Below are 11,468 nucleotides of genomic sequence, written 5' to 3'. Positions count from 1 at the left end.
CCGTAGCACATGAAGCCAATAAAAATAATTGCACCCAAAATCGCCAAAACTGTAGTAATTATGAGTTTTTGTTTAGGCTCACCTATACAATGAGAAGAACAGCACCTTCTGTAATCAATCTCTCATCATCTGATACCAATAGATCAAAGAATACCTCTCTAAGTGAAAGAATTGGTTCTCCTTACTTTAAATGGTTTGAGTTAATTACGAACAGACTAACAGTCTATACTGGTTCACAAAGTAATTACAAGGAATTGTAATAAGTTGAGATGTTTACCTAATTCTGAATGAGCCAAGCGGATGAAAAGAGCAGCACCTTCAGCAGAATATTGTTGTATATCAACAAGGCTTGCATTCCACATCATGCATCCAATTCCTGTATAATATGCAAAAGCGATACATGAACAATTCTGTAAGCACTTCCTCTCACAACCATCTTGACCACCCGAAGACAACCAGTAAGCATAATCTGGCACTTTCATGTGCTCCAGCCTTAGAAACTTATCTGATTTTCCTTCTAGTGTACCACATTGTAGTGGTGTTCTGCGAAAACACCCACTAGTCCAATTTCCTTTGTTCCATTCATCCTTGTTATTTGGCTCGAAACCTTTCAAGCAACTACAAATTGGTGAGTTCTTGGGGTCACAACTTCCAAACACACCACACTTTCCGTAAACATCACACTCAGACTCAGAAGAATTCCAATAAACTTCCCGCTTCCCGCTACTATCTCTCCAATACTCTTGAAACAACCTGCCATCATAATTTAACACCAATCGTTCCAACAATGATAGATTCGCCACTGAATAAGACACCTCGAGTTTACCTTGAATTTTATTATTTATTTGAAATCCATTAGAAACTTCTGAATGCATATAAGGGATTCCAAGAAATAGATTACCATTCCAAGGGCCGGATCTCCAACATGGATTATAACCGTCCATAATGAAAAATTCAGGAAGGTTTCGAGGAAGACTTACAAAACTGAAGCGTCCACTTGATGGATCCGAAGCACTCTTCCAAGATCGAAGCAATGAGCTACCATTTGTATGCATATCAAGGGTGACCGTCACTGGAGGCAGCACCGAGTTTGTTAAATGATCGAAGCTCTGCCAGATGGTCTCACCACTAACATTCGAAATCAGAACAAGATTTCCTGTATCTAAAAGCTGAGCTACTGAATTATTTGCCTGATGACCTTGAGATATATTTGTTGACCAAATGCTCTTGTTTTGTCCATCCAATACTTGAAGATTTCCATTCTCGGAAATTCCGAACACCCCATCAGAAGAGTTAATTAGAGGATTATCTCTGTTAGCTATCCATACAACTTCTGATATACCAGACTCTGAATCCTGCTTGTTACTATACCAGATCCCAACGTATCGATTTGTCGAATTAGTTGGACTGAAAAAACCAACCATAAAATTGCCATTACTAGAAGCTAATGCTTCTGGGTCTCTTAGAAACTGAGTAGTTGTGATGTTACTGATGCGAGTATAATTGGTTGTTGCTGCTGCAAAGAATACGAAAAGAAACCAAGAAATGCATACAAGAAAAGTGTAAATATTATTCATTGTATGCAATTGTACCTTATTGCCTAAGGAAGTATGATAATTCATTGATTTCCTTGAATGTAATGAACATAATTTCATATGTACGACTTTAGTTACTGACTTTCCGGAATTTCATCGTCAAAGACAATTGACATACTAGTAGTTAATTAGCTTACTTACGTGAGTATATTTGAATTTCTTAGCTTTCTCTTTATAAAATGGAGACAGTCAAATAAGCCAACAGTAGGCGAAAGTGACTTGAGTTTAATTTAAGATTAGCTCTCATCATTAGGATTATTGTTAATTTGTCATAATCTTCATTAACGACCTTACGCTCATCTATTAAACTTTTTCTTCATCCTTTATTGATTGTTCGATTTTTAAAAGCTGTGAGCTTATTGCAATGAAATTTATTGTCTATGATACGTAACTAAAGAATGGAAAGATGAAGGTCTTCAACCTAAAAAAAGAACTCCGTGGGTCCAATGGGGGGGTTTTCTAGGCGTAGCAATTTATGTCGTGTTAGCTTATTTGTGTGAGCATATGTGAATTTTCTTAGTCTTCTTATTATAAAATGAAGACAGTCAGATAGGCCAACAGTGGGTGAAAGTGACTCAAGTTTAATTAAAGATTAAGTTCTTTTCATTAGGATTGTTATAATCTTCTTTAACGACCTTATACACCTCGTTTTAATAAATTAATTTTTCTTCGGCCATTGATTATTTGATTGTTAAACAATGATAATTGTCATTATTAGCTTTAATATGTAACTAAGGAAATGAAAGATGATGGTCTTCCAGCCAAAATAAATAAATAAAATAAAAGATGGAGGTCCATTAAGGATTTCCCTAGCATGGCAATCTATGTAAGTCATGTGTTAGCGTCTGCATTGACTGCATATATGTTGCGTGACGTATACGGACTCCTCTGTTTTTTTTAATTGCATCAGGCCATTTGGGTTGAGCACATAATTTAAGAAATGAGTAAAAGTGAGGTAAAAGGAGTATATAACATATGTAAAAAGCATAAAATAGGTTATTTGGTATGCGAATACCAATAAAAAGTGTATGGAAATATATCCATTATAAAAATGATATAATTAATATACTACTTTTCTAAAAAGAAAATTATGCAATTTAAAAAAAAAAAAATAGAGGAAGTATATATTTAATACCCCTCTAGCATGAAGCACACTCAAGGGTATAATAAACGAGATGAAATGAAAATTATTTTTGAGGTACGGTATTAATTTTGTCATTGATCATTGATTCTTTGTAAATAAAGACAACATGCACACAATTATTGCTCATTGGAACATACACTTATAATAAATAAAAGAATAATTGCATAATTAGCGTCACTCTGTCCACACCATAATATGATTGCCATTAAAAAATTAAGAGAACAAATGTTTAACCAAGAGAATATACCAGCACAAAAACCACCTATTATTCTAGCTCTTTGTCTAAACCTTTTATTTTGCAAAATCTATCTTATTTATAAGCCTTCCTAATTATCCCATTTTTCATACCACTTCTTTCAAATTTCTTTCCATCAATAATATTCTTCTCCTTCAATTACATATCAAAGTCATCTTATAAATTAAAAATAAAATCAAAAACAATTTGAATGGTACACACAGTTAGCAACTTAGCTTCTTTCATGCCTTCTCTACATTTCAACATCCCATCTATTGCACGTCCTATGAAACAAGCGCAGCCCGGTCGCGCTTCCTTCATATTACTCCTCTCTTCTTCTTTCAGCTCTTGTAAGCAAGCTTGGTACTATCGCTGCCTTGGCCTTGACCCTTAGACAATTTTTTTGAAATAAAGTCCATAATTTTATCGTCCTTCCTTTTGCCTTGTTATAAGGGTTAATTACAAGTTAGGTGCTATAGTATATACCATTGATCAATATATATAAGGGTTACAACGTTATAAACAAAAAAATGAGGAGGAATTTATCGGAGAATATGATGACTAGCCTGTACTCCGGCGACAAACAGAAGAAGGGCAACTGCTTCGAGTGTAGCAAGGGTAGTATCAATGACCGCGACAACAAACGTTTGTTGGTGATTATCAATGTGCTAGGAAGTGCAGGGCCTTTGAGATTTCTAGTAAATGAAGAGGATGTTGTTGACGGAGTTATTGCCACTGCTTTGAAGTTGTATGCTAAGGAAGGTCGCCTCCCTATATTGGGTTCCGATTCTACTAAATTTCTCCTCTATTGTTCCCATGCTGGTTCTGATGGTAAGCTCAACATGCCCTTCTCTTAAAGCTTTTGTATATTATTGGCAATATAAAGTTTATTTATTACGTCTAAGCTGGTTAAGTTCATACCTAAAGGGCAATGATATAGATTGGACACGAGACACTCAAATCTCTAAATTTAAATTGTCAATATCTATGCACTTCCTTCCTAAAAGACAATGATATAGACTGAACACGAGACAATCAAATCTCTTAATTTAAATTGTCACTACAAAATATATATGTACTTCCTTTATATTTGTTAATGAATAACTTAAGTCATCAATATCGTTAACAAGGTTTTATATATGATATGACTATATTTGTCAAGGTTTTAATACAGTTAACGACAAGTGTACATCAAATTTACAGCCCTAGGCACATGGGACGAGATTGGATCATGTGGAGGGAGGAACTTTGTGCTATGCAAGAAGCCAGAGCAGCCATCAAATATGAGTGAGGCAAGATCCCAAATGATTTCCCAAAAACGAGGTAGGGGTTGGAGAACCTGGCTCAACAAATCTATGAGCATCAAAATATAAATCCAATTCAAAGGTCAATATAAACTTTTTAATTTACTTATATTTATCACAAGAACTTATTACATCAAAATTTAGCATTTTTTTTAATGCATACAAAAAATTATTGTAGAATCTAATCGCTTAATTGTGTTGTTTAATAATTAGCGGTTAAAGTATGTACAAAAATAAAGCTATATATATATACGTACTCTTGTACATTCCTATATTATTATATTATGTGATATTGTCAGTGATTGGAAGAATTGATCTACCAAACTATTAAATTTTATTTGAGAGATCAGGGTTCACTTCTCATCCTCTCGGTAATGAGTCATGATTAATGTATCATCGCATTTGTCATTGTTGTACAAAGTGTCAAAGTCTATGAGATTGTCGCGTTAATTGTGTATTATATATAGTACTCCATCTGTCCCTTATTCACATACTTATTTCTCTTTATTATATGAGTAATAAATGTTAAAAATAGGCATGTAAATAAGGGAGAGAGGGATTACTATGAAAAACAATATATTACACAAAGGAATAAGCAATAACCTCAAAGTCGTCTATGAGAATGATGTGATGCATGTGTATATAAATGATTGGTTACATTGGTATTGTACGATGTGATACAAGTACGGAATTATCATTCAGCCAATGCATAATGAGATTCATTATTTCACTTAATTATTACTCCCTCCGTCCTCTTTTGTTTGTCATTTTTAAAGGAAAATCACGGGAATTAAGGTGGAGAATGTGAATTAATAAAAGTATATGGGAAAGTGAAATTCTTAACATAAAGTAATAAAAGTTCATGGGAAAGAGATATTTCTAATTAAAAAAGTAATTAAAGTAAATGGGTAAGAGAGATTGAGAAATTAAAAAAAAAACATTAAATTAGTCAAAAGTTGGCACAATTTTTATGGCAAATGTTAGGGTAAAATAGGAAGCTAAGAGGACTTAATAGGGACAAAAAAATTAAGGGTATAAAAATCTTTTTATGTATCTTAATAATTACGAAAATATGGAATGTGACAAACATTTAGGGGCACTCAAAATGACAAAAGCGACAAACAAAAGGGGACGAAGGTAGTTAATAAATTGTCGTTCAACCAACCAAGCTAAGCGTCTACTTACCAATAATTAAAGGGAAAAAAAATTAAATACATTCCTAGACAACAGCCACGAAAATGCACAAGATTATTGTGTTGGAGTTTGGAAAGATGGCATCCACTTCGTTTATAAATTATCATATAGACTCCACCTGAAATCACAGCTGCTTATAACAATCAACTAGTTTTGTATGTGGCTTGCCACACCGTGTGGCCACTTATAAAAAAACAAAGTAATCCTTATAACTTCGACCAAGTAACCCTTGTAAGATTGATCGAGTAACCTATATAACATTGACCGAGTAAGCCTATAACGCTGACAAAGTAACCCCTTTAACATTGATAAATTAACCCCTTTAACACTGACAAAGTAACCCCTACTACACTGTGGCTGGCTATACCGTTTGGCCAGCCACATATAAGAGTTAGTAAATAGGGCGAACAAAAAACAAAAAGGAAATACTTATTAACAAAAATACTAAGTACATACACTTACTAGAAACATAAATACATTTTATTTAGGGGAACCGAAGCTTAAATTGTAGCTACCTGGTGTACACCCCTATGTAACCAGGAGAGGGCCTATGAATCCTATCCTCGGTAGTGGGCATTTGGCACCAATACCCATCCTCCTCTATTATGCCATAAAATACTTCAATTTGTTCGGCAAAGCAATAGGGCACTCCCCACCAGTCATATAGAGCGGCATCCATCAGCCCAAAGTTCTCAGGGGGGGTTATTCCACTCAGCGGCCCCAGATGGAAGTTGCCGAGGCCCAGTTTCCGAACTACTGCCAGAGGTGTTCGCCTCTTTCGAGCCTTGGAAAGGCACTGAAGCTAGCGGAATCGCGGCAATGGGGGCCTCTCCCGAAAAAGCCCTAGTTTCCCTCTTAGGGCGAGAGGTTCGGTTGCTTAAAGGCGGAATATGCCCAAGTGGCTGATTGCACCGAGAGCCCACTTGAGGAACTTCCTCTTCCTCATCAGCTACCATTGGTCTATTTCCTCGGTCTTAAGCCATTTTTATGTGGAGAATCGAGAAAAAGGAGAAAGCTTTGAAAAATAGGGAATGAAATCCGAACAAGTTTCGAAGAAAATTACCTCTATCGGACGCGGAATTTGCCGATCTACACGTTTGGAGCAACAAATTTCAGTCTAAGGTTCGGAATTGCAAAGAATGCTTGGAAATAGAAATGCGGTTTGCAGTGGGAAAATTGCGAAAATCAGAAAGTGTTTTGCAAAGAAGTGAGGAGAGAGAATGGGTTTAGCGGCTATTTATACATTTTTCTGGAACAGGTTTTGTGGGAATTCCAACCACTAAAAACCCCACTAACTACCCTTCTCCACTTATTTACCCAATAATAAACCCTCTAAATTCCACAATTACTCTCTATAAACAGCAATAATCGTCCACCTTCCCTAATTATTCTCCATAAACGGCAGTTACAGCCTCAAAGACCTCCCAAATTCCTAATTCAAACACTTGTTTCCCTCCAATTTTGCAAGTTAAAACCCAGGCAAGTTGTTCGGGTTCAATTCAGTCATCCAATTGGGCCGGTCCAAATGATTGATTACAAAATTCCAAAGCAAGGTTCAACTCTCCAGTACATGCCGAGTCAGTCAAGCCCAGTCAGCATGGCAAGCCCATGTGACCTGTGGCCAGTTCATCCATTGAGCAAGGTATAAAAGCCTTCAATTGCCTCATTATCATTCATTCAATACAAGCTTCAAGCACTAAATTCTCTTGCATAGCTTTCTCTCTCTTAGAACATTGAACTGACTTTAGCATCGGAGGGGCCTTCCTCGGCACAACCCCTGAGGCTAGTTAACTTGTGTTTGCTGTGCAGGAAATCCTCGGCCCAGTCTCCACTTGGACCGAGCTCAGTCTTCTCCCACCGAAAAGGGTCTGTCGAAGGTCCTATTGTTTTCATACCGAAACACGAAGTAAATTTGATCAAAGCTGATTTGACCAAAAAAAGTTCAGCGTCAAAATAAAATGAAAGGAAATGAAAACATTTGCACAATAAGTTTTGGATCTCATGTATATATGAGTATATGACTACTCCTTTTTGTCCCCTTTTATTCTCTCTAAAGGAGTGTAGTCACTTTTTAAATTTATTTTTGGTTGATGAAAGAAGTTGATAAGAGAAAAAATAGTAGGCTCGGTCGCTCAAATGTAATAATTATAAGAGTAAAATTATAGTCCCTAATTAAAAAAAAAAATAATGTAGGACAAATTTAAAAGGACAAACTAAAAAGAAACATAGGACAATTCTAATATTTAAAGACGGAGGGAATACAAATTATATTCATGTTTGCAGTTGAGCTATATTACAATTTCTTATAATAAAAGGTATAATTACATTAAATGGGAAGTTTAATTATATTATCGAGCACTAAAATGAGAAGTTAGGGAAACATTGTTCACAGAGCAATTTTCTTGGTCATAATTCTGAGGGGATCTCCTAGGACATTGAGTTTTGCCTTGCATAAATACAGGCTGCATTGGTTGTGGAAGATCTGTAATTTCACTGTCAAGCATGGAAATAACGGTCGAAATCGACGGCCTTTCTTCAGGAAGTTCTTGAACGCATAACAATCCAACTTCAATGCATCTCAAAATTTCCTCATGGAAGCATGGATCGTTGATTGTAGTATCAATCAGTGAAAGAACGTTATCCTCATTTCGCAACTTCCAGGCCTAAAACAATAAGCAACAATTGTTTAATTACTTGTGTTCAATCAATCAATAATTACTCAAAATAATATACAAAACATAGAAGTTGAAAGGATTTTGTAGGATTAGCTTACATATCCTATGAGGTTCAATGAATCGTCGTCATTAAAACTAGTATTCTTTCTGCCACTAACAATCTCTAGGAGTAGCACCCCAAAGCTGTATACGTCTGATTTTTCGGAAAAGCGCCCTTCCATTGCATATTCAGGAGACATATAACCGCTGAAGTAGTTATAAATAATCAACAAGTTAGTAACTTACATACTAATCATTTTATAAATTACAATTCATTAAAAAGTTCCATAGATATTATTCATATACTTACTAGGTGCCAACAACTCTATTGGTATTTCCTTGATCTTCTTTGCCACCAAATATCCTTGCCATGCCAAAGTCTGATATCTTAGCATTGAGGTCTTCATCCAACAAAATGTTGCTTGGTTTAAGGTCTCTGTGAATAATCCTCAGTCTAGAATCACGATGCAGGTAAAGAAGGCCGCGACAAATCCCTTCAATAATATTCAAGCGCTTCTTCCAGTATAGAAGTTCCTGTGCTCGTGGATCTGATGAAACAATATACAAACAATTTAGTAAAATTAGTAGCTTATGATGCTATTAGATGGATTTTGATGATGTATTATGTATTTATATAGTAAGGGTAAGATCGCCGCATTGACTTATAAAATATAGAACTTACCAAACAGAAATGCATCCAAACTTTTATTAGGCATACATTCGTAAACCAACATTTTTTCTTCCCCATCAACACAACAGCCAAGAAGTTTCACAAGGTTTCTATGTTGGAGTTTGGAGATGACATCCACTTCGTTCATAAACTCTTGTAGGCCTTGTCCTGATTCTCTTGAAAGCCTTTTGACAGCGATTTCTTGTCCGTCTTCTAATATTCCCTAAAACGAAACATTAAACTATAAATATCTAACTTCTTTTTCCTGTTCATACACCCATTGTTCCCCCATAATTACCCTGTATTAAGTCAGGGAAAAACCACCTTGTCAAGTTATATAGTGATCCAACTTCAAAGACATAACTATACATTACCTTAAACACTGGACCGAAACCACCTTGCCCAAGCTTATTTCTTAAGTCAAAGTTGTTTGTTGCGGCTACCAACTCTTCAAATTTAAACAATGGTAAATCTTGCAATTTCACATCATCAAAACCGGATTCTAACTTGATACTATGCGAATGTGTGTCATTCCTGATAGCATTACTTTCTGCAGCAAGCAAGAGAAATATAAATATAAGAAACGCAGGAAGTTCAAAATATGTTGGTACAAAAATTATGTATAAGTAGAAATAAAATATCACCATTTCTTCTCCTCATTCGTCTCCATATATAGTACATGACTAGAGCAACTATAACTACTCCCAAAACCAGTGTGATTGCAAGAATAAGTTTCCATCTGCTCCCAGTTTCATCTGCAAAATTGACGAAAAATCCACATTAAACAAGATAAAGAAAGAAATATATACAGAAGTTCAGAGCACAAAAAATATAAAATACTGAGAACAAGGCTACATGTAAGGGGAAAATCACAGAGCAAAAGACTACTTACCCAGCTCACTTTGAGCCAAACGAATGTATAAATCGACACCGAGGGAGGAGAATTCCTGTATGTCAGTCATGCTTTCCCTCCAGACCATACAACCAATACCTAAATAATAAGAATAAGCCAAGCATGAACAATTTCCTAAGCACTGACTCCTGCATTGCTCTTCATTTACTGTGTTCAACATCACAGCATTATCTGGCACCTTCATGTTCCTTAACCTCAAAAACCCATTTTCTTCAGATCCTATAGCCCCACACTCCAAAGATGTTCTCCGAACACAACCGCTTGTCCAATTCCCTTTGCTCCATTCTTGGTTATTTCTTGGTTCAAAGCCCTTCAAGCAACCACATATACGCGAATTATTTGAGTTACAAGTCCCGAATTCCCCACACTTACCATAAACATCACATTCAGTTTCTATAGATTTCCATATGGTTGTCCAATTCTTTGTATCTTCATCCCATTCTTTTTGTAGCACTGCTCCATCATAAGTCAGAACATAGTGTTCTGTAACTCTTTGGCTAGACGTCGAAAATGATAGGCCAAGTGTGCCTTCTTCATAGTTATCATCAAGACGAAATCCATCAATCAGAGCAAAATAATACATACTTGGTACTCCAATAAATACATGACCATTCCAAGGTCCAGATCGCCAATAAGGACGGTCACCATCCCAAACGAAAATTTCAGAAAGCAAGCGAGGATTAATGCCAGCATTAAAGCGTCCAGTGGATGGATTTGTAGCACTCTTCCAAGAATTAAGCCGCCGTGATGTATTTGTATCCTCGTCAACAATTATTTGCATTCGCAGCATCAAGGTGTCTGTAGGATAGTCAAAACTCTGCCAGATGACATCCCCGCTGACATTTGAAAGTAAAACAAGGTTTCCAGTATCCAAAAGCTGAGCAACTGAATTATTTACCTCATGATTAGCTGCTATCTTTGTTGACCAAAAAGTGTTGTTTTGTCCATTCAAGAGTTGAAGATCACCTTCCTCGGATATACTGATCACCCCAGAAGAGTTATTAAGTGGTCTGTCTCTGTTGGCTATCCAAATGACTTCGAGTACATCAGAATCATTTTTATTGTACCATATACCAGCATAGCGATTAGTCGAATCAGCAGGGCTGAAAAACCCAAATTTGAAAGTGGAATTCCTAGAGACTAATTCATCTGGGTCTCTTAGATATTGAGTAGTGGTAACATTAGCTAGGACTGAACCAAAAAATAAATTAAAGAAAAATAGGAATAGAAGAAACGTGTTCATAGATTATCACAAACAGCAAAATCTATACAAATATGTGAGAAAATATGAATGCTTTTTCCTAAAACCAATGTTAGTCATGCATGAATTCATCTGTCATGTACATGGCTACATATATTCATCACAAGGCTTCGCGTATTCCTTTAATTTTACCTCTGGCTATGTATGAACCCATAAGTCTGACTACTAGAATGCTAGAAGCACCCGTCGAGTTTGATTTTCTGGTCTCTACCTCTCGCTCTTACACTTGGCCAACAAGCTAAGTCTTACAAGTAAATAATTGCATAAATTGTAATAGTGGGATCACAAAATTTGTTAATAGACTTTGTCAATATTGAGTAATTTAATAATTTACACTTTGACAGGTTTGTTGTTTTAACCTTCATCATCATAATATTAAATCATATGAGCTATTGTATTAAATTCAAGTTTCTTGTCCGGGCATAGCTCATATAGGCT

At 35.8% G+C, this 11,468-nt stretch overlaps 3 protein-coding genes across 4 annotated transcripts; 1 reads left to right on the top strand and 2 right to left on the bottom strand.

Moving 5' to 3' along the window:
* Positions 1-82: 82 nt before the first annotated feature.
* Positions 83-1,577, bottom strand: LOC110687123 (G-type lectin S-receptor-like serine/threonine-protein kinase At1g11300). The gene is made up of 2 exons (XM_021863741.1): positions 278-1,577; positions 83-129 (listed from the first exon to the last, which is right to left on the bottom strand). Exons 1-2 carry the CDS (start codon positions 1,575-1,577, stop codon positions 83-85), a joined length of 1,347 nt encoding a protein of 448 aa, XP_021719433.1.
* Positions 1,578-2,596: 1,019 nt separating this feature from the next.
* On the top strand, positions 2,597-4,744 carry LOC110687225 (uncharacterized protein At4g22758-like). 2 transcript variants are annotated; one of them, XM_021863843.1, is made up of 2 exons: positions 2,597-3,805; positions 4,149-4,744. In XM_021863843.1, exons 1-2 carry the CDS (start codon positions 3,505-3,507, stop codon positions 4,181-4,183), a joined length of 336 nt encoding a protein of 111 aa, XP_021719535.1. In that variant the 5' UTR covers positions 2,597-3,504; the 3' UTR covers positions 4,184-4,744. The 2 variants fall into 2 exon arrangements, with proteins under 2 accessions (XP_021719535.1, XP_021719534.1); XM_021863842.1 differs by having other exon boundaries at positions 2,613-3,805; positions 4,178-4,735.
* A 2,982-nt stretch (positions 4,745-7,726) lies between these two features.
* On the bottom strand, positions 7,727-11,219 carry LOC110687221 (G-type lectin S-receptor-like serine/threonine-protein kinase At1g11300). The gene is made up of 7 exons (XM_021863837.1): positions 9,749-11,219; positions 9,501-9,611; positions 9,231-9,406; positions 8,869-9,079; positions 8,497-8,734; positions 8,246-8,393; positions 7,727-8,135 (listed from the first exon to the last, which is right to left on the bottom strand). The coding sequence occupies exons 1-7, from the start codon at positions 11,010-11,012 to the stop codon at positions 7,821-7,823; spliced, it is 2,463 nt and encodes an 820-aa protein (XP_021719529.1). The 5' UTR covers positions 11,013-11,219; the 3' UTR covers positions 7,727-7,820.
* Positions 11,220-11,468: the final 249 nt, after the last annotated feature.

This window comes from Chenopodium quinoa, unplaced genomic scaffold (assembly GCF_001683475.1).
Source record: "Chenopodium quinoa cultivar QQ74 unplaced genomic scaffold, ASM168347v1, whole genome shotgun sequence".
Taxonomy (NCBI): Eukaryota; Viridiplantae; Streptophyta; class Magnoliopsida; order Caryophyllales; family Amaranthaceae; genus Chenopodium; species Chenopodium quinoa.
The sequence above is the reverse complement of the archived record's forward strand: the minus strand, read 5'-3'. Positions and strand labels throughout refer to the sequence as shown.

Excerpts from the sequence above, each read along its gene's own strand:
- LOC110687225 (XM_021863842.1), top strand. The coding sequence starts at position 3,505 with ATGAGGAGGAATTTATCGGAGAATATGATGACTAGCCTGTACTCCGGC. Across the intron at positions 3,806-4,177 it reads TTCCCATGCTGGTTCTGATG|CCCTAGGCACATGGGACGAG; the intron begins GTAAGCTCAACA and ends TCAAATTTACAG.
- LOC110687221 (XM_021863837.1), bottom strand. The coding sequence starts at position 11,012 with ATGAACACGTTTCTTCTATTCCTATTTTTCTTTAATTTATTTTTTGGT. Across the intron at positions 9,080-9,230 it reads GTTTCGGTCCAGTGTTTAAG|GGAATATTAGAAGACGGACA; the intron begins GTAATGTATAGT and ends GTTTCGTTTTAG. Across the intron at positions 8,136-8,245 it reads CATTGAACCTCATAGGATAT|GCCTGGAAGTTGCGAAATGA; the intron begins GTAAGCTAATCC and ends TTATTGTTTTAG.
- LOC110687123 (XM_021863741.1), bottom strand. The coding sequence starts at position 1,577 with ATGAATAATATTTACACTTTTCTTGTATGCATTTCTTGGTTTCTTTTC. Across the intron at positions 130-277 it reads CTTGGCTCATTCAGAATTAG|ATGATGAGAGATTGATTACA; the intron begins GTAAACATCTCA and ends TATTGGTATCAG.